Source organism: Microtus ochrogaster, chromosome 15 (genome assembly GCF_000317375.1).
Source record: "Microtus ochrogaster isolate Prairie Vole_2 chromosome 15, MicOch1.0, whole genome shotgun sequence".
Classification (NCBI taxonomy): domain Eukaryota; kingdom Metazoa; phylum Chordata; class Mammalia; order Rodentia; family Cricetidae; genus Microtus; species Microtus ochrogaster.
This window is the reverse complement of record NC_022017.1, coordinates 20,697,321-20,724,044: the sequence shown is the minus strand read 5'-3', so window position 1 is coordinate 20,724,044 and position 26,724 is coordinate 20,697,321. Positions and strand designations below refer to the sequence as shown.

Sequence of the window (26,724 nt, the reverse complement as noted above, 5' to 3'; positions counted from 1 at the left end):
AGCTAGCAATACACTTAAGCTATTGGCCAAGCAGTGTTTTAAATAACATAGCTTCTGTGTAATTATTTTGGGTCTAGGCATTCTGGAAGGAATGAGCAGCCTGTGGCTACATTGGACCCTCACAACTCCCCACTGATGGAGACAGAACAGTTTCCTAACCAAGTGGAAAGTCTTGAGCTAGTTATGACACTCAAAGAGAACTCCACCATTATCCATGATCCCCATTGCCCACCCCTCGTTTAAACTTCAGCCCAAATCTGTACCAATAAGAAAACTAGAAGACAAGAGTGAAATTTCTGAGCAGAGGTTCCATCGAACTGGCAGCCCACAGTCCATCAACTCCGGAGCAACCAACACCCTTACAGTCTCATTCCTGTGGGCAGCAGTGGAGCTGAGTACACCCTACTCACTCTACTGAAGATTACCATGCAGATCTTAAAATTCTGGTTTTAGCTAATCATCTATAAATCTGTGGCAATACATGTTCTGACACAGGGCCCTGAAAATTGCTTTGGCGGGATGTCAGCCATAGACTTTATGTTTCTAAACTCAGTGCTACTTTGGGGCCCTTACCTCACCAGGCCTCTCAGCCTATCTGGAGAAGCTGATCACTTCATCCTCCCTGAAGCTTGCTTTTCTATATTTTTGCCTCCATTCTTGACTGCATTTTTTTGGTACTTACATCCTCGGGCATTCAGTTCCTCCTTTACAAAGCATCCTTCTAGGTTCTCACCTCCCCTTAGGCACTCTTCTTCGAGATGATGCCATTTGTCCTTGTTGGATTCAAATGTGTCCTCTCTAAAATTCAAGTGTTGTTATGTGATGCTATAGGTTCATGAAGTCTCCTCTCCTGAAATGAGGATTAAGGCCTGCCATATGCCCACTCCCATCTCTTGCCGTGTGAAAATACACCAGGAAGGCCCTCATTAAAAGATACATTGGTTTTGGATTTCCCAGCCTCTAGTGAGAAAATAAATTTCAGTACTTCATAAATTATGCTATCTCTGGTACTATATTATACAATACAAAACAGACTGACTACATTGGCTTTACAACCCACCTATTTAATGGCGACTTAATCTAAGTGACCAGCCCAGAGTCACCCTAGTGCAGATAGCTGTTCTCTTGAGTCACACATCTGACAGACTTACAGGTCCTTTAGAATTTCCATCCAATAATAAACATCACCCCATGCCCACTCTAATCTTGGGCCTTTGGCCTACCTCCTGCCAATAAGCAATTTTACACTCTACCATGGTCCAACCATAAAGGGGAGTACTCTGTAACAGTGACTTCTTTTTAAACCCATCAGTTCCTCTTTTATCACTACTTGCTAAATTATCAATTTTAATCTCAAAGCATATACCAACAGGTGCAGGGAACCATGGGGTTGGCCTGGCATAGCTGCCTTGTGTCATAGGTTTTTCATGTCCATGACTCCTGGGTCATAATGTTCCTTCCAGAGCTTAAAAGACTGATGCACCCACCTCAGGCCGTGAAGTGTTCTGGATGTTTTGTGTTTCTCTCTATGATCTCTTAGTAGTCAAGGAACTATGGACATTTGACAGGACAGTTGGTCTCTGAGATTAGTCTTGTGTACCTTGCATGACTTTCAAACTTCACTTGTATCCTGGAAACTACAATTGTATTGATCCTGGCAATGACCATTATATTCTGTTTAAAGGTATAAAACACTGATTGCTCTCAATAAAATTGCCACAGCTTCGGTTGTGTTGTGGCCAATCCAACTGGCCTGATTTAATTCCTTGCAGCTACATCAAATTGCCTTGGCCTGGTAAGTAAGCATGGATGTTCACACACACATTGTTCTACTTGTCTCCATATTTCCCATTACCAATTTAAATTCAGTTTTATGTCTTATCATAGACTGTCTCGAGGATTTTGAACTCCTATCTCTATCTCTACTTTTGTATTCACTGCAAATTATCCCCTATTCAATAATGAGAGCTGTCCTTAAATAATATATAAATATTTTGCCATTTCAGCAAAAAGACCTGATGGCTTCACAGAGAACATTGGATAAACTTTTTGCTCTATAGGATTTAACACCTCTCAGTGATAATGGCTTTATTCTTAGAGTTCTTTTGTTTAATTTTTTGTCTCTCTGGCCCTGGTCACCTCACTCTATGATTTTTTTTAGTTCTGTTTATTTTCCTGAAATTTCTATTTTTCTTTCATCTCAATAAAATTTGAATATGTATATTGACCTCACCTTCATTATCCATTCATCTACTGTTTGATATCTGGACTGGTTTCATTTCCTGGCATTAATGAACATTGTTGGACAAGTATCTGTATATGAGGATACAGAAATCTAAGTACATTACCAGGAGTGGTATAGATGGTTCAGCAGACATATTTTTACATTCTTGAGAATGTTGATTTCCAAAAATGCCACATTGGTTTATACTCCGAAAAAATAAAAATAAGGGTCCATTTCCCCAAATTCTTGCCAGAATTATAGTTTGGTTTCTGATAATAGCTATTTTGACTGGTATGAGACACAGTTTCAGGGTAGTTTTCATTTTAATTTCACCATGTAATTGAGGATGCTGAAAGCTTTGAAGACATTCACTAGTCATTTGTATTTTTCCTTTCAAGAGCTCACTGTTTAGTATCATGGAGCATTTAATGACTAGATTGCTTGGTTTTTTGATGTTCAGTATTTTTAGCTCTTTGTCTATTCTACATGTTAACCCCCAGTCAGATGGACATTTGGTAAGGATTTTTTTCTTCCATAATGAAGGCTGTCTCTTCACTAGATAACAATTTCTTTTGATATATAAAAGCTTTATATTTTCATGAAGTTTCATTTGTTTAATTGTCTTTTTCAGAAAGTCATTTTCTTTTTTCTTTTTATACTTTATAGTTTTTATTAATTAATTTATTCTTACTGTTTTTATTGTACAATATACTTGTCTCTATTTCCCACCCTACCTCCCCTCACCCCATCTACCCTCTTCCATGGCCCCACACTCCCAATTTAATCAAGAGATCTTGTCTTTTTCTTCTTCCTGTTTAGATCCATGTATGTCTCTCTTAGGATTCTTTTTGTTGTCTAGGTTCTCTAGGGTATGGACTATACGCTGGCTTTTTTTTGCTTTATGTCTAAAAGCCACTTACGAGTAAGTACATATTATATTTGTCTTTCTGGTTACTTCACGCAATACTTTTTTTTTCTAGATCCATCCATTTGCCTGCAAATTTCAAGATGTCACTATTATTTTTGCTGTTGAGTAGTACTTCATCATGTAAATTGTACCACATTTTAATTATTCATTCTTCTGTTGAGGGGCATCTAGGTTGTTTCCAGGTTTTGGCTATTGAATAGGTATAAGTACCTTAGATTTGCTAGTAATATTATTGTGAATGTTTTAAATTTGTCACTGTTTAATATAGTGATAGTTGTGGATTTATAACCTTTTCTAACTCTCACATCTCCAATGCTTTTATCATCAAGAGATGGTAGATTTTTTACCAAAAGTTGTTATTTCATCTATTGAGATGATCTTTGGTTTTTAACTGAGTCCACTTATGCAATGAGTACATTTATTGCTCTACATATGACAAACGGGAAAATCAGTTTTCTTCAGTGCAATGACACAGGGTACATGCAGAAAAGGCCCCATGCCTAGGAGTTAGTAGCTGGCCATCACAAAAGAGAATTCATGGGAGTTTTTGTGCTTTCTGTTTTGCTCTGATATTTTTTGTCTTATAAATTTTTGTTTATTTGGGCTTTGTTATACATGTTTTTTTCTTTTCGGTTTTTGCTTTCAGAGAGAGAAAATGAGATTGAGTGGATAGGGAGATGAGGGAGTAGAGGAAAAAAATTTATTCTGAACATCAGCTATTTTGTATCATTGAAGGATATATACACCTGTTCATAATAATCTATAGAACACTAAAAAATGCTTACAAGTGGCATTATATGGACTCAACATATTATATTTGAAAATATACATACATGTAATTATAACTTATAAAAAAGAGCCAATGAGTTTGAAAAAGATTGGAAAGGGATATATGGGAGGGTTTAAAGGGAGGAGAGGGAAGAGTTGAATGTTGTAATTAAAATACAATTTTAAAAATAGAATGCATATGCCTGCTTAAAATAATTTCAAGCAGAATAAATATATACAAGTATATCTTGTTCAGCCTATTCCCATAATAATACAGTATTAAATTTTCACTATCTAATCATTGGGAAACGATTCTTTTATTTACCAACTGCAAATTCTTTCAGTTATTTAAACTAAAATTTTTTATTGGAATAAAACATCATTCTTCTAAAACTGTATGCAAAAAGTCAAGTTTCAAAATAATAAGTTTTGAAAGTTTTCCTTTAATTATTATGTTTATCAAATAAAGGCCTACTTTTTCTAGAAATGGTGGAAAGAACATACTCTTTCTTGACTTCTAAATCAACTAATCATTAAAGTGATTCAGAGGAGAAGCACTGGAATAATATTCAGTAGCTCCTTTTTTGAACATCAGTTAGATCTGCTCTGTTCTGATAGAAATGTTGCCAAGGTGCAGCCCGGGTCAGATGAATAACTGTAGAATGTAGAGAATTCATCAAAACTAGTACACATTCTGTGATAGGAATCTTTTATTCTTAGTGAGCTGCAGAGAACAAGAGAAATAACAAACCCTTTAGGGCAGACAGACAGACAGCTAGAACAGACTAGTCAGACACATTTAATCAGAAAACTCCATGTAAAACTGCAAACCTTCAGGCAGTGTAAAAGGATAGATGTTGATTTCACATAAACACACATGCATATGCACATGTGCAAACACATGCACACACAAGAACATGTGCAAGCACACACACATGGGCATTTGTGCGCTCTCTCTCTCTCTCTCTCTCTCTCTCTCTCTCTCTCTCTCCTTACACCCTTACACTTTTGCTCTAGAAAGTCAAACTGGCCTCATCAGAGAATGCATGGTCCTCTTCCTCTGAAGGAAAGAGATAAAGTGGGGTCCTGTTGATCATTACCAAATATCAATACTCTGAAGTTTATTTACTTCTGAAATGACAAATGGAAGATCTGAGCCTGTGTTCAGAACTTACATTATCATTGATCAGTGGGGTATGGCTACAGAGATGCAAAAGGAAAAGCCATGTGACTTCCATGTAATAACATCACTAAAATTAATATTTTACCTATGGGACAATCTTTGGGTTATTAAGGACCTTTTGTTTTTAGGAATTAAAGCATTAGCCATCAAAAAATTTCAACCTTCGTCATATCACTTTAACTTTCATACATAAAATACAGAGAAGACTAAACTCCATCAATTTCCAGGTTCCATTATTTGAAAAGTTTGCCTAGAACACTGTATTTCAGGTAATCATATTCTAAATAATAATAATATTTCCTAAAGTTGCTTCTCAGCAGTCATTTCCAGCCTCAATACTATGATTAGTGTTATAATTTAGCACCTAGAGGAAAACAATTGACTTAATTCACATGGAGGTTCGTACAGGAGAATACAAACTATACTTATTATTTATCAGTTAAATCTTAATTTATATGTTGTACATGTTTTTCAATGAATTGTGAACCCTGAGGTTACATGACTGGAATCTCCAACTAACAGAATAGTCAGTCAAATAAAGCTAACATTTTCAATAAAATGCAGTGTATGGGGATATAAAATGTACAGAAATGAGCTCATAATTTAAAATATATTATTGCAAAGTGGTTATTATCTAAATTAAATTGATGATAAATTTGAAAAACATGTAATAAGGAGAGGCACAGCAAAGTGATGGCTAAGACCCTGCAGTATCCATCCCCTACAAATGCACATGTTGAAATAGCTGTTCACTGTTCACATACCACACTAGCTTCCCAAGAGCTAATAACACCAGCTGAGAAACTACAGTGAATCGCTTACAGTGGAAGGAAGAGAAGAGATTCAGAAAACATGGAAGAGGTAAGAAGGAAAGAGTTGGACAGTATCTCCCCTTCCACAATTTCAAATAGTGAAAAGCAAGATACCTCTGAGTTGGAGAAGGGAGAGTGACTTAAATGCAGTCCATAATGTTAAAATCCAGCAGCAGGCTCATCACTCTGACATCAACAGCTATGTAGAGACCCATCACCTTTCTCCTTCTGCCAATGATCATAGATTGAGTAAGGGAACCTCATTATCTAATAACTGGTTTCCTTGACCCCATCCTCACCTTCAATCCTACACAGCAAGAATATAGTGATATTTTATTCGTATTTTAATAAATAAAGCTTGCCTGAAGATTAGAATGTAAAGATAGCCATGCTAGTCAGCCATACAGGTCAGGCAGTGGTGGCATATACCTTTAGTCCCAGCAGTCACACTAGTTAGCCATAGAGGTCAAGCAGTGGTGGTGCATGCCTTTAATCCCAGCACTAGAGAGGAATATAAAATCATACGAGGGAGGATTTCAAAGGCTTCTTCTCAGTCTGAAGTTTGGTGGAGAAGGTTTGGTGGACCAGCCCTTCAGTCTGAGCACTAGTAGAAGTGAAAACTCTCTAGTGCCTTGGCTGCTTTGTTTTTTTGCAGCTTGAACCCCAATCTCTGTCTCTGGGTTTTTACTATTAGTGCTATACAAGGAGAGTAGCAATAATTCAGTGTTGGGATCACCACAGTGAGAACCAATACCTGGCTCTGTATCCAGGACAGAGCTGGCAGATGGAGCCTCCACACCTGCCATTTGTGGCATCTTCTTCCATGAGAAGCTTGTGTGCTGGTAGGTCAGACTCAAGTTTCAGTTCACATCATTGCCAACTCTAGAGTAGGTATGTGGAACACTCCCCTGTCTAATCTGATGCTGTGTCATTCAGATGTGACCCACTTTTAAATCAGTCTTGAGGGCAAAGGACTGTCTCCATCACCCTTCCCCACCCTCAGGTCATGACAGTTATCCTCAAGAGTATTAACAGCAGAGTTCTGGATTTGCCACAGCAGGCAAAAGTGCTAGTGAGATACACTCACATTTTGTCCTATATTGTTTCCAGTTACAGCTTGGGCTATGGTACACTGCTGAGACAATAGATACTTGTGACAATGGAATTAGGGTATGTTTAAATTTGGTGTCTCCTCTGGTGGACAAGAGCCAGGCTTCTTTGCATGAACTCAAACTTGACTTACTCACTGGAGGGCAGGGTAAATGCATAGGCTTTTGCCTAAAAATCCAAGATGGGCTGAAGAAAGCTAACACTGAGTAACCCCAGTCACAAGCCAGTGTGCACAGTTGGGACTTTTGGAAGAGGACCAGCATCAATAGGAGATGGCACTCCAGTCCATCAGACTTCTCTTCTACTCACGCTTTGTGGCTCCAATGATCTTGGGTCATGAATCTATGTCCCATCCAGTAACAGGATGAATCTTGGTCAAATCTGATGCTGTGTAGTACTTAGTCGGCTGGACTGTAGGCTGTGGCAGAGTTTGGTGATTGTTGTGGCAGTGTGTGTGGCATAGAACTCTGTAGTTGATCTCACCACTATGTGGACATTTAAAGTTACTACCACAGGTTGGAAATTTTATAAGGCTTGAGGACCTACCCTGGACCCAAGGAGAAGCTCACAAGGTCCGACTATTCATTTTAGGTTCTACCTTAGCAACCCAATACCTAGTCAACAACAACCAACCACAAGTCTGGGGCAAATCTGAACTTTGGCCACTCTCTAGTGATAAACCAACCATCACAGAGACTATCAGCAAAGATGGACTTTAAGACACAACTTAGGAGTCTCAGAAAAAATAAGCAGAGAGTAAAGTACTTGCATTCCTAGAAAAATAGGCATAGATAACACCAGATTACAATGACTAGAAGTAGTCCCTAAATCTTGAACATGCAAAAAATGTACCCCACTACAATATTAAGCAACTTTCTGGGAATCATGTCACCTAATAGTTAAAACAAGGTGAAAGAAACAATGGAACAATACTTGTATGGGCAAAATCTTAAAGAGTTTAATCAACCATTTTAAGGAAACTCAACATGGTTCAAGACAAAACAAAAAAAAAAATGAATCAATGCACCAATAAAGAAACTTAAGAGATGGAGGAAATCAAAAGAAAAATAGCTACCAAATTACTGAATTGAAAGATAGAAGGAGTGAAAGTAAGCTGATAGAAGATACTGCTAACACAGATTAACCAGAGAGAAAGCTAGTGGACTGAAAGGCAGGCTATTTGAAAACATACAGAGGGATAAAGAGAAAAGAGGAGAAAGAATCAGCTAAAGTATGGGAACGTGGTGACAGCATTGGAAACTAGATATTCAGGTAATTGGAAGCTCCAGAGGGATGGGACATTGGGAGAGAGAAGGAAAATTTGTCAAAGAGATGTTAACAGGTTACAGAATGTCAACGGTCATCAAGAGATCTCTCTGTCTCTACCTACCAAGTGTTGGAATTAAAGGTGTGTTCCACCACACCCAACTACTCTCTTCTTTCTTTTAAGGACTTTATCCTTTTCCCCCCAAGCCTACATATATTTTTAAATACACAGTAAACTGTTTAGAGGTTTTCTTCATCTTTGAATCTATCTTTACTATATATCTTTGGTTTTCTGACCACACGAGTCTTTAATTTGCTAAGCAATATGGCTAGGATTAAAGCTGTGTGTCTGATGGCTGAATTCAGCCCATTCCTTAGCTTTTTCTGAGAGTCTAGCCTCATGGCAGAGGTACTTGCCAGAGCCATGTTTATTGCCACAACTCTGATGTTTCAAGGTCCCTGCCACCACCAAAAAGCATGAGGTCAGCTTTTCATCAACACCATTTAAGTGTTTCATGGCAGGACCTCTTAAAAGAGCTGCAAGGTTTTGCAGCTAAAGAGGAATCAGGAAGCCTCTCTTAAATGAGAGCACTTGCCTCTAGCAAGCAGAGCCCACCCGAGGAAGTGCCGTTATCAAGAAGCCTTGCTTAACTCTATTCTTTTCTATCTAGAAGAACTTCCTAAGCTATCTTAGGCTTTTAATTGGATTTGATCAGCCCCACGCTGGCATACCATTCTGTTGACTGAGGTTTCTGTCATGCCCGGTTCGTTAAGTTCCAAAGAAATCACATAGAGGTCTACATTAATTATAAACTGACTGACCTAGTATCTCAGGCTTCTCATTAACTCTCATAACTTATATTAGCCCATAAATCTTGTCTGTGTTAGCCACGTGGCTTAGTACCTTTTTCGACAAGGCAGTCACATCTTGCTTGCTCTGTGTCTGGCTTCCTCTCTGTCTGGGTGACAACTGCAGACTGAAATGTTCCTCTTCCCAGAATTCTTGTTGTCTCACCTATACTTCCTGCCTGGCTACTGGCCAATCAGCATTTATTTAAAATACAAGTGACAGAGTACAGACCATTGTCCCACAGCAACATAGGCCCCTCAGTGTCAGCACTTTAACTTCACGGCTTCCAAAATAGAGAGAGACTAATATTTTCCTCATAATTTATATAAGCTTTGGTGTTCTTTTGTAGAAAAACAAGCAAGCTAAGGCAAGAGTGCCTTCTAGTCTTCAGCCATGGTTTCTAACACTCCAGGATAGCTCTGGGTCCTGTTTCTCAATATCTTCTCAATTTCTTTTTGGTTTGCACATTGCCATTGAATGTGGTTTCCTGTAACCATTGTTTCCTATTCTCCCAAAGGTAAACAGCAGAATAACAGAATGTACTATTATATCTCAGCATTTTATTTTAATAATAATTTACTATTCCTATATAGTAAGCCTTAGTTTCGTATATGGTTTTGGGTTTGTGTCTTTTTTTTTATTTAGAATAAAGTTTTAAAAACATCACAACCTCCACCCAATGACATGAAATTTCTTAACCTTTATAAAATCAGAATGCAATAGCTAGAAGTGGATACAAATTGTGCACACAAGAGTAGTTTAATAGCAACAGTTCCCGGCAGCCAGGGTTCAAAGTGCCACTCTAGATTAATAAACGAGTATCACTGGTCAAGTTTCTTATCCATTTGGCCTTCTGTTTCCTATTACAATGATTATAATAGCCCATAGCTCTTCAGTTTGTTGTAAAAATCAAATTAGCAAATAAGTGGGAATGACTTTAAAAAAAATCATGATCCATTGTTATGGTAAAAGAGCTTGCAAATTACATAAAAATATTTGACTTCACTGATTAAGCAATGAAAAAAAAAAAGCATGAGACTGTTTTTAACCAAGGGAAACTTTGAATTTAATATCCAACAAGAACAAAGAACACTCTGGTACAATTCTGAGCATTTTAGACCATTATTCCTTAAATTCCTCTTATCTAATAAATTTTCTGACTATGACATCATTATTGACTTGCATTGGCTAAGTGTCTGGTTCTGCACTCACCATGATTTTTCACTGGCTACTAAAGCACAGAACTCTTCAGCCCCACGGAGCCAGGCACCTATGTTCTATTAAGAGTTCTATGCTGCACTGAGCCGGACATGGAAAGAAGGAACTGAGCAAATGACAGGAGATCACATGGCTTTTGAGGAGGATCAGATGCATAACCGAATAAAAGAATGAGAGACAGTAGGGCAAGACTTGAGAGGGCGTTCCAACAAGGAAAACAAAAGACAATCTGTGAAGTTGGAGAGATGGCTTACTGGGTAAAAGAACTTGTTGTGCAAGCATGAGGTTCCCAGTGCAAGTCCTAGAAAATGCAGGAAAAAACAAGTGTGCCCACATGCCTGTAACCCCAGAACTGGGGAGAGAAGTGGTAGGTCCCAGAGGTTCACTAGCTTAGGCAAAATAGCCAGCTTCTGGCTCAGTCAGGACAATAAAAAATATACCTAATGTCCTCTTGTGGTCTTCACATACACCTGCACACACACACACATACACAAACACACACAATATGAATTTAAAAGGTAGTGAAGCAGTTAGTCTTTGCTCTGCTTTACTTTGTTTGTGAAAGAGAATTCACACTTATGGATGATCAATTAAATGATGAGGTTCCAGGAAACAAATTAGAACAATTGAAAAAACGTTATTAGCTATATTTATACAAACTATGCAGCAGGCATGAGAAAATGGTAATGACTTGACATTTAGATATGAGTAATTTTGAGGTAAATATGAAAGACCCATATGAGCCTATGAGGGCCATCTCATGCAAGTCACCACAAGGTCACTGAAAGTATGCTGTTGAACTGTAATCCTCTCCTAACCTTCTTCCCTTCCTGGAAGTGAGGTGCATAGCTCTGAATTACTACTCATTTCTACCAGTGGATACTGCTTCAGCCAAGGAAGTAATGTTAACCCGGCATGGCCTCAATTCTCTCTAACTAACTATCAAACTGAACTTTTGTATTGCTACAATGGTTATCTCAAACATGCATTTGTCACAAGAACAGGCTGATGTAGAATGATGGCACCCGGGAGTGGAGTGGTCTTGGCTGCTGTTGTATGTTAATAATCTGGGCAAGCCTGCAGAAGGGACTGATGGATTGAGTTTTTAAAAGCCTGAAATTCTATAAGCAGAGCTGTAATGGTTGGCACAGAGTTGAGTGCAGCTAGGAGCACGCACAGTAACATTCTGCTGGTGAAGTTTCAGATGGAAAGCAGAATGCCACTGGGAAATGCACCAAAGACCTTCCCTCTTATACCGTGCCAACTAACCAATTTGAGGCTTTTTGTCCATGTTATAAGACACCGTGGTGCTTTGAACTTGAAGATAATAGATTCGTTTGTCTCGCAAAGACAATTTCCAGACAACAAAGCATGCGGCCCTCGGCGTGGGTATCACTGGATGCTTTTAGTCAAATTTAAGGAAGGAATCTGGATCAAAGTAAAGAAAGCAGCAAGACTGAGAAATTCTGCAGCATGGCTAGAAAAAGAGGCACGGGCACAGTTAGGTAAGTAAGACCAGCAGAAGCAAGAAAGAACTGAATTCCCTGCACACACGGAGAGGAGGCACGCTGTGAGTCTCTGCTCCCACCAACCACAGCTCCAGAGGGCTGAGCTGAAGATTTGGTTTGAACATTTACATCAGAAGAGAGAGCTCTTGGCTGCTTCACTCACAGGAGCTACTAAAGAATCATTCCCTCAAGTTTAGCCATCCTTGAAGAGTTCATGGCACAGTTTGAGCAGGACCGGTAGCTTAAGCTGTAAGGAAACTTTAGTGTCCTCTATATGATCCTGCTTTTACAGGTAGACAGAATATAAGACCTGAAAGAGGGCCATAAATGTTCCCATGCAGATGTCAAAGGAATCCCAGGCCAACTGGTTCAGAACCCCAGCAAGCAGCCCCTGATGGATGAATGCCCGGAGCTGACATCTCCGTGGAGATTTTAGAAGGCGCAAATGCAGTGCTGCTTGGGAATACTGCAAACAAAGGTAGTTCAAGGGGCCAGTCAGAACAACTGCAGCCAAGAAGACCATAGAATGTAGGGATGCACAAGCCTTCAGTACACATCTGGTGCCAGGGTGCCACAGGTGCCACAGTGGGGTATTATGGATTCTTCCCTGCTGAGTGTCCTTAGCTCTCATTCCTTTCTGTGGCCTGACTTCTCCCCATGTCCATGTCTGGTATGTGTGTTAACTTTGCAGGGCTCACACTTCATTTTGCCTGTGTCACAGGCTTCCAAGCAGCACTGAAATAATTAAGATATTGTGACTCTAATTGTGGAGGAAGTGTGTTGTGCATTTTGAGACAGCCATGAAATTTGGGGGGTGGGGAATCAGGGACTGAATACTATAAGTTTAATATTATCCAAAAGCCCAAACATTGAAGAGTTCATTTCTAAAGTGTTACTTTTGGGGTGATATGCAGCCTGAAGACAGATCCTGAAGTCTCTAGGGGTTTGACCTTCAACAGCTCCAGCCCCTCCCTACTCCTCTTAGCTTCCTGTCGATGGGGAAACTTGACTTCCTACTAGGTGTTGCTGCAACCAAAGCAAGAGAGCTAACCAAGCATGGACTAAACTTCTAGAACCACAACCCAAAAAAAAACTGTTTTTTCTTTATAAGTAAGTTGTGTTGGGTAGTTATTGTAACAATAAAGCTTACTAAAATATGTATGCAAGAACCCACTGTTCAGCATCACTCTGACAATCCATCTTTAGCAATAGTTATACCATTTGAGTTATTTATTCCCCACTTGAGTGTAAACTACATCGATCTATTCTTACTTGGCTACCTGACTATTGAGAAAATTGATAAGGTAACTAATGAAAATCAGTCTGTGGCAACAAGTAGGAAAATTTCAAATTGCCCTAGGGAAGTCTAGTCCTATAACATGACACCTTTTAAATGATCTGCTGCCTTTCAAAAAATTAAAAAAAGAAGAAGAAAAGCACAGACCAGGAGGAAAGTGAAAGGCCCCACCTCTGCTCATCTTCTCTTTAAATGCAGAGATGATCTAGAAAATGAGATCATTAAAATGTCTCCTCCTCTGTGCTTTTGCTCATTGAACAATGCGTATTTGTGGAAAGAAATTGAGTTTCTATTTTATTTACCAAACAATAAGTTACTTACTGACCAATAAAAAAGGAAGGTGATATTTGACAGTAAGCACCCTACTTAAGATCCTTTTGTGTGGTATTTTATGAAAACTCAACCACTAATTTCTAAAAGTAAGATTAATCCACAAACATAATGTCAAATCAACTGGACAATTCTAAAATACTTCATGGGAATCTGAGGAGTGAAAATCCAGTAAAATCAAACAATAAGAAATTAAGGTCTTTAGGATGAGAAAGACTTCAAGTCACTGAACACAGGTAAGCTTCTCTAAGATAAAGATGCTGTACCTTCTGCACAGCGACTTTGAAAGCATTGGTTCTCTTACCTCTCTCCATTCTTTATTTCCAACTGCTTGTATATATAAGACACAAACTACAAAAGATGAAAAAATACACACTTATGTAAATGTCTGGCACAAATGTACATGATTTCTATTTTAACTCTCCAAAGCTATATCAAAACCATACGCTTAATTCCCTATCTTACATGGAAATTACCAAAAAAAAAATCATTCATTACTTAAAGTTATTTCAAAGAATCAGAAAACAAACTATGTCAATCTTCAAATTTTATTATGAATGTATTTTAGCATACAGAGAATATTGCCTTTGTTTGATAATGCCTTAAGATTACGCTATAAATGTAGGTAAATTTTAAAATCTACTGTAATAAATTCTATTATCAAGGCTTAAACAGGTGTGGAAATCTTTGTTTTAAGATACTTAAATAATCCAGAGCAATTTCAGAAGTGACAACCTGAGGCAAACACACTCTGCATTTATATCTACAACCCATCATCACTGTTCATAAACATGTAAGTATTCAACTATTCAATAAAGTCTAAAACAATGAAGACTAAAGGCTTTACATAAATAACTGTAGCTTAAGAAGAATGTTATCACTTGTCAAATGAGGCATAAGGATTTTTTGTACACAAATGCCTATGGCTTTTCTCATTTCAAAAGCAAACATATAATAGAAATAGTAAGTTACACATACTTTTTGTAAGATTAAGTAAAATAAATGATATTTCACTTACTTGGATCAGACTTAGAAAATGTGTCTCTATCAAGAAGATTTCTGTCAAATAAAACAGAGAACATTAGTTAATTACAAAACCAAACAAATTTACATAAGCTTACAGAACATAAATATGTAAACGTATACATAGAGTTAAATGTAAATTTTCTAAAGTCTTGCTTCTCTAATTCAGATTGGTTCTCAATGGTTGAGAGATGAGGTGACTCTTGCCCTTGTCCTACATTACCATTATTGACGTGACTCTCCACGTTGTGGAATCGGAATATCTATGCAGATGTCACTACTCGGTGCTTGGACACTCCCCAAACTGAAATGTGGGTCATTACTAAGACACACTTAGGGATTCAGAGTTTGTGACCATATAGATGCATATAACAGCATGCAGTAGGAACCCCCTTCTACTGGCACTTCTCAGCCTTGAAGGGATGTTGCAAACAACCTTTTAGTCTGGGAATTTCTGATGAACACATAGCCTTGTTTAAGCATTCTTTCTAGAAGGAATAAATATCAGGCAACTAGATAAACATAACACAATTACTGATTTCATTTTTTGCATGTGTTTGCATACCAATAACAGAATAATGTGAAACCAGAAAATGAACATTGGAGTATCTCATTATCTTCAACAACAATAGTACAATCACATACATTATTCTCTAAAAGTAATACTGGATTACCATTTAAAAATTAAGTACAGGTGAAAACTTGTACAACCACTTTGGAAATCAGTATGGCTGTTTCTCAGAAAATTGGGAATCAATTTATCTCAAGATCCAGCAATACCACTCTTGGGTATATATCAAAAAGATGCTCAATTATAGTACAAAGATATTTGTTCAACGATGTTCATAGTAACATTATTTATAATAGCCAGAACCTGGAAACAACATAGATGCCCCTTAACCAAAGAATTGATTTTTTAAAAAAATGTAGCATATTTACACATTAAAGTACTACTCAGTTTTAAAAAACAATGACATCTTGAATTTTGCATGCAAATGGATGGAACTAGAAAACACCATCCTGAGTGAGGTAATCAGAATTAAAAAGATGAAATATAGTAGTAGATACTCACTCACTAGTGGATATCTATAAACAAAGGATATTGGGCCTATAGTTCATGATCCTTGAGAAGCTAAGTAACAAGGTTAAACCAAAGAAAAACATATATAGATCCACCTGAAAAGTTGAAATAGACAAGACCACCTGACAAAACTGAGGACTTAGAGGTTGGGATAGAAGGAATGGTGGAAGGGGAAGAGGAGAGAAGAAGGGGAAAGATGAGGAGAACTTGAGAGAACAGGATAGTTGAGATGGAGGAAGAACAGAGATGAGATCAGGGAAAGAAATATTTTGATTGAGGGAGCAATTATGGGGCTAACAAGAAACCTGGCACTAGAGAAATTCTCAGGAATCCATAAGAATGAACCCAGCTAAGACTCTAAACAATAGAGGAGAGAGTGCCCGAACTGGCCTTGCCCTGTAGTCAGACTGATGATTATCTTAAATGTCACCGTCGAAACTTCATCCAACAACTGATGGAAACAGAGGCAGAGACCAGCATTGGAGCAATGGACTGAGCTTTCGAAGTCCAGTTGAAAAGTGGGAGGAATGAGAATATGAGCAAAAAGGTCAAGACCATGATGGGTACACCCACTGAAACAGTCTACCTGAGCTAATGGGAACTCTCAACACCAGCTGGACTGGAATGGCATAGGACCAAACTAGTCCCTCTGAACGTGGGTGACAGTTGCATGGCTGGGGCAGACTGAGGAGCCACTGGCAGTGGCACCTGTATTTATCCCTACTGCTTGTACTGGCTTTTGGGGAACCTATTCTCTTTGGATGGATACCTTGCTCAGCCTAGATATTGTCGGGAGGGCCTTGGACCTTCCCCAAAGCAATGTGCCTTACCCTCTCTGAAGAATGGATGGGGGTGGAGGGTGGCATAAGTGGAGGAAATGGGAGGAGAGGAGGGAGTGGGAACTTGGATTGGTATATACAAAGAAAAAAGATAGTTTGTTTTCTTTTTAAGAAAATAAATAAAAACAAAAATACAAAAAAAAATAAGTACAGGAGCTGGGAAGATGACTGAGTCTCAGTAGTGCTTACTACACAAACCTGAGGACCTGAGGTCAGGGCCCCATCACACATATCAAAAGCAGGAAGTACATCATATACCCAGCCCAGAGAAAACAGGTGGGAGGGTCCCTGAAGCTCAAGGACCAGGTAGTTTTCCTGAATCAGCAAATTCCTGGTCCTGTGAGAGACTTTGTCTACATAAGTAAGATGAATAACAATGGAGGAAGTGTTGATCTGTGGCTTACACACACACATACATACACATACAGAGAGAGAGAGAGAGAGAGAGAGAGAGAGAGAGAGAGAGAGGGGGGGGGAGAGGCAGTGCACCTATACAAACAATACAAACATCAAAACACAAGAGTTGAGTTCAGTCTTCTCTGATTAATAAGGTAAGCGAGTACTAGGAAAGTTACATGTCAAACTGTTCTCAAGCTGATGATTTTAAGATGTAGCCATATCTTAAAACTAAGATAACAATAGTGATAATCTGAAAGTCCCAAAGCTCAAAGTTTTACTTCACATCCAGTTTCCATTTCTTTGAAATCCCTACTATTTCTGTTTAATACTTCAAATGAAAACTCTGTGTTTAAGCTGCTTCATGCCTTCACTGGGCTGCTGCTCTTGGACACTGTGTGTACTGTCACCGGTATCTAAGCAATCCTTTTGTTCACACTAGTCTGACAAATTTCAGTTCTCCAAAGCTACCACTTCCACGGACATCATCACTGAGGAAATAAAGAGTCAACTGAACTGTACTGTACAATAGGCAGCCTGAAGCCACTTCTTGAAGAATTCCTAGAAACAAAAGAGCAGACATATTTGGACTTGAATCTATTCAGATTTGAAAAGCTCTGTGCTACACAGAAATCAAATGAAAACAATCCTTCCTGTCCCTCATGCAGACTCCCAGACTCCGGCAGTGGTTGGCAAATTGTAAATCAAAACATTTCCATTCGAGGAGATTCTATGATATTACATTTGCAAAGGTAGTTTTCCACTTGGTAATAATTCTCTGGCCCTTCCACTGGCTCCAACTTCTGCTCATTAAGATTCTAAAATAATGTTAATTAAGCTGTTTCTTTCAGAGTTCATGAAAACAGAGGGTACAAAGCACGAGGGTGGCTGAGACTCAAAAGTATGCTAGATATGTATCTTGAGGACTGTAATGCAGCTCCAGTGCCTTGCTCATGTAAGACCAACTACAATCTGAAATTCAAAACATAAAATAAATTTTCATCAGCAAGATTTATGTGGTCAATCACTGACTATTGGAAGACACTGTGTCTTCCAGCCATTCAAATTCTAAAACACAATGTTAAGGTAAAAAAAAAAATACATCAAGTAGCACAACAACAACCAGCATGGAATAGTTACCCTAAGAGTACATTAGTGACGGGCAGGAGTCCCTTGGTGGTCACCAAGTGCTCGCTGATTAGACTGAAGACATGTTTAACAGGTAGGAGATCATGCCTGGTACTAGAAACGTGCCTAATCCCCAGGGTTAGTGAAGCCATGGATCTTGGAGGAGAACATATAACCTCTACCTTACTAAACCAGCAAAATTTCTAACTACATCCTAAACATTTATCTTTACTTCCACAGTAAGTGTAGTCCTCACTTCTCATGAACAAAACTTCTCTTTGCAACAGATGAAAAAAAAATCACAACCAGTCACAATTGCAGAGTTGTGGAGCCCAAGTGATACATCAAAAACACAATTCTGGCAAAGGAGTCATTACGTAGGAAGAGTGGAAAGAGGAAGCTTTGCTGTGAGACTGTGTCTCTTAGGAATATCAGAAGCTACACCCATAAAGTCTCACCAACATGACCACCTAAATGTGAGCTGAACAAGGATGACACCAACAGACAGCCTGTCATGGACAAGGGGGAAAGTCCAGGAGGCCTACACTCTAGACAAAAACTATAGGTAACTAAGGAATTCCTAGAACCGGAGAAATCGTCCTCCTCATGTTGCTGAATAATCTTTGTACACTGTAAATATGTATTACTCTCATTGGTTAATAAAGAACTGGCGGTCCTTTAGCTGGGCAGGAAGAGATTAGGCAGGCAAGCCAGAGTAGGAGGATGCTGGGAAGAAATAGGGGGAGTCTCTGGAGTCACCAGCCAGATTCAGAGGAAGCAGGATATGTACAAAATGGCGTAATAAGCCACGAGCCACATGGCAGCCAGTAAAGACATAAGGGGCTGGAGAGATGGCTCAGTGTTTAAGAGCACTGGATGCTCTTCCAAAGGACTGGGGTTCAATTCCCAGTACCCACATGGCAGCACTGTCTGTAACTCCAGTTCCAGGATCCAGCGCCTTCATACAGACATGTATGAAGGCAAACATAAAATAAATTGATAAAATCAAAACGTAAGAGCTAGTTAGTAATAAGCTTAAGTTATCATCTAAGCATTTATAATTAATAATAAATCTTTGTGTAATTATTTGGGAGTTGATGGTTAAGACAAAAAACTCTACCGACATCCCCAGGGAAGAGCACACCAATTGGTTATCCAATACCAAATGGTCGGCCCTGAAAAAAATACATACAAGTAACATTATACAGATGAAACAGTTTGTATTTATGTGCTTATGGAAGTGTGCATGAGGGGGGTCTAATAATGAAAGAAAACAAAGGCTTGGTACACATGTGAAGGTCTGGAGGGAGGAAAGAAAAAAGGAAATGAAGTAATTATATTACAATCTAAAAATATTTTACAAAAGAACACAACAAACTAAAGTTCTCACATGATGAAGAATAAAACGACAGAACTTCATCAATGTGATCTTGACAATTAGGATTTAATTCCTTAGTTTTTTTCTAAAAATAAGTTCTTCTCGACTGTGGTCACATGACTAGAACACAACAGAGACTATTTGACCATGAGTTCCTGGAAGACTGTTATGCTCACACATTTTGAAAGGTTAGAAAAGTCAAATCCCTTTATTTATGTATAGAGAGCAAGAGATCAACAATTGTCACACTATACCAGTCCCAAACCTACTCAAGATACGTTCAAAATATTTTACTTTACAAATATTTTATTAAAAAGAAAGTCTACTTGTGTTAATACGACTTGAAAAGATCAAATTGAGTGAGGTAACCCAGACCCAGAAAGACAAATACTGCATTTTCTTTTTAATTGAAGGTTCCTGACTCCAAAACTTCAGATGTGAGTACATACACTGGAGTGGTTGCAGAGACCAGGAAAGTAAATTGGGACCATCGACTGGATGGTCAGCAGGGGGAATAACAGGGTACAAAGGATTTCACTGGGGAAATGGAAAATGGGGGTCTCTAATTAGGGAGGGAGTGAAGATAAATACAGAAGAAGGACAAAGAAGCAGTTAGGATGACTGAAATAGTCATAAGGAATCATACTATTAACTATCCACATAAAAGCCTATAATACACAGAAGTCTGTGTATAAATAGACATGTATACTTTAAATGAAATTATCTCATCTGAGTTGATAATACATCCTTTTAGAACCAAAGACCATCTATTAAAAAATAAAATTAGTCATGAGAATTTCTGGTCAGGATTGTTTAAGACTCCCAAACATTACAGATTATTGCTATTGCCCTTGGTCTCATCCTCAGAGGTAGACAGTAAGTCTCTATTAGTAAAAATACCATGGGCTTCAGAAACAGGGCCTGGAGACCACTAATCTGTAACCGACTTGAAGGCCTCCTCCTTAGAAGGTTTAATGGTACCAGAAGGCACCATACAAATTCCCATGCAAGGGAAGCAACCAGCAGTAATATCTGTCTATGATGCCTATGAACTACAGCAATGACCAGAATAGAAAGAACAATAACCCAAAGGGTAGGGCTGAGACACACATACCTTGGTGGTAACTAACAGCTCTCTAGTTAGATTTAAGACCTGATCAACAAGAGGGAAATCATGCCTGGTACTGTAAACCTAGCCAGCTACCTAGAGCTAGTGAAGTCGTGGAGCTTGGAGAGGAACCTACAACCACCCGTTTATTAAAATAGCATCATCTCTAAATGCATCTAAATATTTGTCCTTCTATTTACATATAAGTATAGACCTCACCCCTTTTCAAAAAGTTTCTACACAACAGACCAAGACCTTTATAGAAAAGCAGAACCAATTCTAAACAAAGCTGTGGAGTCTAGCTAGTCCCAATGGCTATAGCTACAAAAAAAACCTCTTGCACCCAAGGTTCAGCGAACACTGAAGAAGAGAGACTGGAGGACTGTAAGAGGCAGAGAAACAGGAAGTTGCTTGTGAGACTGTGTCTCCTAGTAATGTCAGAGGCTACAACACGCAAAAGTCTCATCAACATCACTGCCAAAACATTAGCTGAATAAGAACAACAGCAATAGGCATTTCACATTGGAAGTGGGGAGACCCAGGAGGCACCAATCCTACATAAAGAACTGCAGACAGCTAAGAAGCAACAAGGGTGAAGGAAATGGTTTTCCCTACCAGGGCATATGAGCACCCCAATAGATTATTCAATAGCAAATAGTCACCTCTAAAAAAAGACAAACCAGTAACATTAGAAAGACTGAGCAAGTTGTATTTATCACATGTATAACTTATTATATGCAATATATAAAAATATTTTGCATATGCATACATATATATGCATGTAAAAATTAATGAAACAAAGGCCATGGATTTAAAAGAGAGCATGGAGGAATCGAGAGGAAGATTTGGAGGGAGGAAAAGAAATGGGAGAAAATGATACTATTTTAATCCAAAAATAAAAGAAATTATTTTTTAAAAGTCAGTTTAAAGATAAGCAAACTCAGCAGAGGCCCAGAAAAAGTAAGTTAATAAACAAGACACAATTCCAATAATAAATGGCCTTGTGGTGTGAACTTTTCCAACTACGGCCCCTTTTTTTATAGAATAAAACATTGTCTGGAGAATTTCAGAAGAAATGACTTATTTTCTCAGAAATGCCAGGAATGTGCAACTTCAGCCAAAGAGAATGAAACAAAATAAGTTCCCACCAGTAGGGTACTTTGAAATGCCCTGTTTACAGAATGAAGGATCAGAGCAAGAGGCTAAAGACTGTATTTGCCACACAGAGGCACCTTGGTTCCTATGCAAGGCACTTCTTGAACACACACATGCACACACACATACACACAAATGCACACGCACCAGGCACACATACACACATATCTATATATACTCACACACACATATACACAGATATACACCCACATTCACAGACATACACACATAACAAACACACATATAAATGCATGCACATATACAAACACATACATACATATATGTATAAAGTACACCATGAACACATAGGCACACACACACGAATGCACACATGTGTGCAGGCACATGCACCCTTCTGGGTTTGAGATGGGAAAGCTACTCCCTCCCATGGCTTGTCATTAGCTTGAACTAGAATAACAAAAACTCATGCCAATAGTTTTATGATGCTGAACTGCAGCATCAGGCTAAAACTCCTGAATGTTCTGTCTCCATTTTGGAAAAACTTAGATACAGCCAAAACAAGGAAGAGGGTAAATTCTTAAAAAGTTGTCTAGAAAAGAGTGCACTGTAAAAATATTGTCTGAAGGACTATAATATTGCTCAGTGGTAGAGAATTTTCCTAACATGTGGAAGACTCTGGGTTTCATCCCAGCCCTACAAATATTATAACTACATGATACAGTCAAGTAATATTCACTCACACATTGATATTACATGAAGAATACTGATGCTCTGTCTTTATATATGTACACTTGTGTGTGTGTGTGTGTGTGTGTTTGAGCCTTAAAAAAATACATAGTGCAAAGTTATTCTAAAGATCTCTCTTAAATTTCAATTAAAATGCTGGTCTCTAAACTTGACAGAGGATGACTAACTAGCACAGCTAAACCTAGGGTCAATCAAAAAGTTACAGCTTGTATGAGGATGAACTTGGTTCACAGAGGAGGTGCGCTTTACATATTTATAACAAAACAGTAGATAATCCGGAAGTCACCAACACCTCCCTAACATGGGCAGTGTTCACTGTGGGGCCCTCTAACTATCCAGTCCTCATAAAGAGGGGCACATAATGCTATAATGAAAGACAACAATCAACCACCTAAGAGCATTACCCTGCCTGCTCTGACTTTATGCTCAAAACGACTTTGTGACTGTAACACAGCTTCCAGAGTTATTAGCCAGGAAGACACGCTGAACGGCAATGTGAACAGCGGCTTCCATGGCTCCTGCATTTCTTACTCTTCACTGCCATCCTGAGACCCTGACAGTTGAGGTTGTTTTCCTCTAAGAGAAAAAGAGCAATTTTCTTTGAACTTTGGTGCAATTCTGCAAGCAGTTTCCAAGCAAATAAGGAACATCAATCAGCTTCTGTTTGTGCACTGGCAGGGACGCGGGAAATATGACAGACATATTCTAAATTGCATGAATCTTGAGTACTATTGAAGACAAATGTGTAAGACCACTAACGAGCCATATCCATCGTCAGGTAAAGTAACAGTATAATAGAGGGTAACCAAAACAGCCACATTAATTCAGCTGTTAGTTAAAAATCCAACTATCCTCAGCTCTGATTTCAGCTATTTTAAGAAATATACTTGAAAAAAATGAGGAAATATATATATACACATAAGTAAAATGACACAGATATATCTCATAATAAGAGCTTTGTAGGGCCACAGAGATGGCTTAGCAGGCAAAAGTTTTTGACATACAAGCCTGGCAACCTGAGTTCTAAGCTCAGAACCCTCCTAAACATGAAAGGAGGGAACAGGCTCCACATGCATATCCACACTTACACACACACATCCTGCACATATACAGCAATAAAAAGTTAAAAGAATATACTTTCATTGCACATTGTCTTCCTCAATTACCAATACCACACTCATAAGGATTTCTTTTAAGGAAACAAATATCATTATCTAGCCTATTACAGATGCAACTTGAAAACCAAATCTACTATGCATTTCTATGAATTTCAAAGTTAAAGAGTTTCAAAGTCATAGCACGTTGGGTTCTTGTAAGTTCTGGACGTGCTAATTTAATAACGCATGTGATATGCTTTAGGGAATACATCACTGAACACATGGGGTGGACTGTAAAATGCATTATTATTAAGTGTATTTGGGGGAGCTCTCTCCAACAATACAAGCCTCCATTGCTATAGGGGTGGGTCTCTTAACTTTCAATAGAAATGGCTAAAAAAAATAGAACAGGGACGCACACACACAGACACACACACAATTTCCCTTAGGGACAATGGCAAAAGAAGAGCTAGGTAATGTTTCATAGTATAAACATTCCACATCTGACTGAATCTCTGTTTCACAGGGCCTCACCCAAAACTTGTCATGTTTCTACCAAAGAAGATGTCATGTCTTAACTAATGTTGGAAATTGTTGAGTCTTGCCATTCCATGTGGGTTCTGGAGCACTGGCGGTCTGCCGGGCTGCTACCAGATACTGCTCAGACAGCTCCAGGAACAACACAAGCTTTCACAAACCAGGGCCGACAAACACTGGACCACACAAGTACATTATTGTTTAATCTGAGGCATTGACTGCCCTCGGGTTGATGGTGGTTGGGTGCTTTACCACAGACAGCCAAGCAGAGCCAGGTGGCACTCGAGGTCACAGAGGTTCACTGGGACAGGCCTAGTTGGGCCTTTACGTTTGTCATTACAGTATGCCAAGGACTTTTCTTTATAAAGGCAAGGGAAAAAACTTACTTTTGAAAGTGATCTGATTGTAACATTTGATTCACTTATTCTTTCATTGGTTGGAAAACATTTCTGGATATTTTACATGCATATTTAAAGACAATCTATTTTTCCCCCCAAACTACAACTGTTATAGCAGAAGGGGACAGATTGTTTACAGGCAAAAAGATAGGTTTAAAAAGGAAAATAGTAAATATGCAAATAAAAATAAATATTTTGAGGTTGAAATTACAAAAATAGACGAAGTCCTCTTGAATCTAAGCCGTGAGGAAATTCTGAAAAGCAGGCTCCCTAGGTAGCCCTCACCAAGACTGCCTGGCTTTCAGCACAGGTAAACTAGGCTCTTGGGGGAACTTCAGTACTGTAAATCTCACACACCTCACAACAATCATTGGGACCCACAGAAACAACCGTATCTTTTCAGTTGATGCTGAATTGGGGTTATTCCAATAATATTTATGTAATAGTATCCTTGAGAGGAAAAGGCCAGTGATATATAGTGCCAGTTCTGCATGGGAGATTTGCTTCAGACATCCAAAGATACTTAAGAAAAGAATTAAGAATGAAAATATTAAAAATATTTTAATATTTCTTTTGAAGCACTCTACTATAAATGCCACTTTTGGAAATTACTAATCAATCTATATGTCACAAAGAAATTTACATATCAAAAGTCTGGTAAAAGAGATAATAAGGAAAGGTCTGAAGAAGCAAAGGCATGAAGCAAAGTTAATTCAGAGGCAACTTTTCAGGAGAAATGGTGGAAGGCAAAACGTCTGATTCCAGGTACAGAAGAGAAACATAACCAATTTTAAAGGTGATGGTAAGAAATAAAGATAACAATAATACTATTAATACAGTAATTTGAAAGGAGACCATATGTGTTCTAGTCTGGTTTCTATTGCTGGGCTAAAACCATGACTGAAAGCAATTGGGGAAAAAACATTGAGTTCAACTTACAGGTCACGATTAGGGGGAACCAAGGCAGGAAGCTGGAGGAAGAACCTGAAGCAGAGGACGTGGAAGAACCAGTGCTGCTTAACAGGGTGCTTCTCATGGCTTGCTCAGTAAGCACTTTATACAACTCTGGACCACCTATCCAGGGATGGTACCACCCACAGGGGCTGGGCCATCTCACACCAATCATTAATCAAGAAAATGCCCCAATCTGATGGAGGCAATTCCTCAACTGAGATTCTCTCTCTCTTCCCAGATGACTTTAGTTTGTGTCAAACTAACAAAATGTCACCAACGAATGGGTCTTCTTAAAACCTGAAATCTCAGGGTTATAATCATCAACTAGGGGTCCACTTTCCTTCTGAAATTACATAGCTCCTGTAATGAGGAGACTGTTTCTTTGTTCCTGGCTGCTTAGCCCCGAAATAATCACACAGAAACTGTGTTAATTAAATCACTGCTTGGCCCGTTAGCTATAACTTCTTATTGGCTAACACTTATATCTTAATTTAACCCATCTCCATTAATCTGTGTGTCACCACGAGGTCACAAGGTTGTGGCCTACTGGCAAAGTTTCATCGCATCTATCTCCTGCAGTGGCTCCATGGCTTCTCTCTGACTCTGCCTTCTCTCTCTCAGCATTCAACTTAAGTTTTTCCTGCCTACCTAAGTTCTGCCCTACCAACAGGCCCAAAACAGCTTCTTTATTAACTAGTGGTATTCAAAGCATACAGCATACAGATTGAGCTTCCATATTCCCATCTCAATGAAAGAGCTATCCTAAAGATGCCTGGTTCTAGTTCCTGGGAACGGGGAATGTGGCCTTATCTGAGAGGAGGGGGGCAGTCTTTACAGATCTAAGTCATGAACTTCATTGAGGAAATTATTCTTGGTGCTCGGGTGGGGCAGGTATCCTTCTGAGAGGAAGGAACAGGAAATATAGACCCTAACAGAGAGTTCAAAAGGCCACGTGACCTCTATGTAGACAGATCCGCAATTTCTGTTCTTGAAGATTAGATTAGCCAAAAGTTAAGTTTGGTAAGATGGCTTGCTTGAGACATTTCAAGCTCAAAGAACAGAATCAGCAAGAGAATCAGGAAGAGAGTGACACTCCCCACAGAACTACAACCCAGCCACATTGATTAGAGATTCTTGGGATCCAGAACTGCCAAAAAAAAAATTAAAGCCTGTTCCTGAAATGCAACAAATGTGGGAAAATCTCATATAACTAACAGAAAAATTTCCCAGCCTCTGCTCCTTCCCTCAGCCCTGGCGCATCCACCACCCTGGCCCAAGGCCACCACCCTGGCCGCACCTCAGCTACTTTCCACACATCGTGTCTCTTCATTGGATTTGTAGCCTCCCACCTCACAAATGCAGTCACCTGTGGTGCCTACACCGTAGAATGGTTTGTGAGTCAGGTAAGGGGCTGGAGACTGAAACACA

The 26,724-nt window shown here is 38.9% G+C and overlaps 1 protein-coding gene across 1 annotated transcript in view; it reads right to left on the bottom strand.

Moving 5' to 3' along the window:
* Positions 1-26,724, bottom strand: part of Cpne8 (copine 8) — a 188,430-nt gene that overhangs the window by 142,829 nt on the left and 18,877 nt on the right. The window contains exons 2-3 of the mRNA XM_005354325.3: positions 14,513-14,553; positions 13,799-13,845 (exon numbers count right to left, since the gene is read on the bottom strand). Of these exons, the coding sequence (XP_005354382.1) occupies positions 13,799-13,845; positions 14,513-14,553 (88 nt within the window). The remainder of the gene's footprint in view (positions 1-13,798; positions 13,846-14,512; positions 14,554-26,724) is intronic.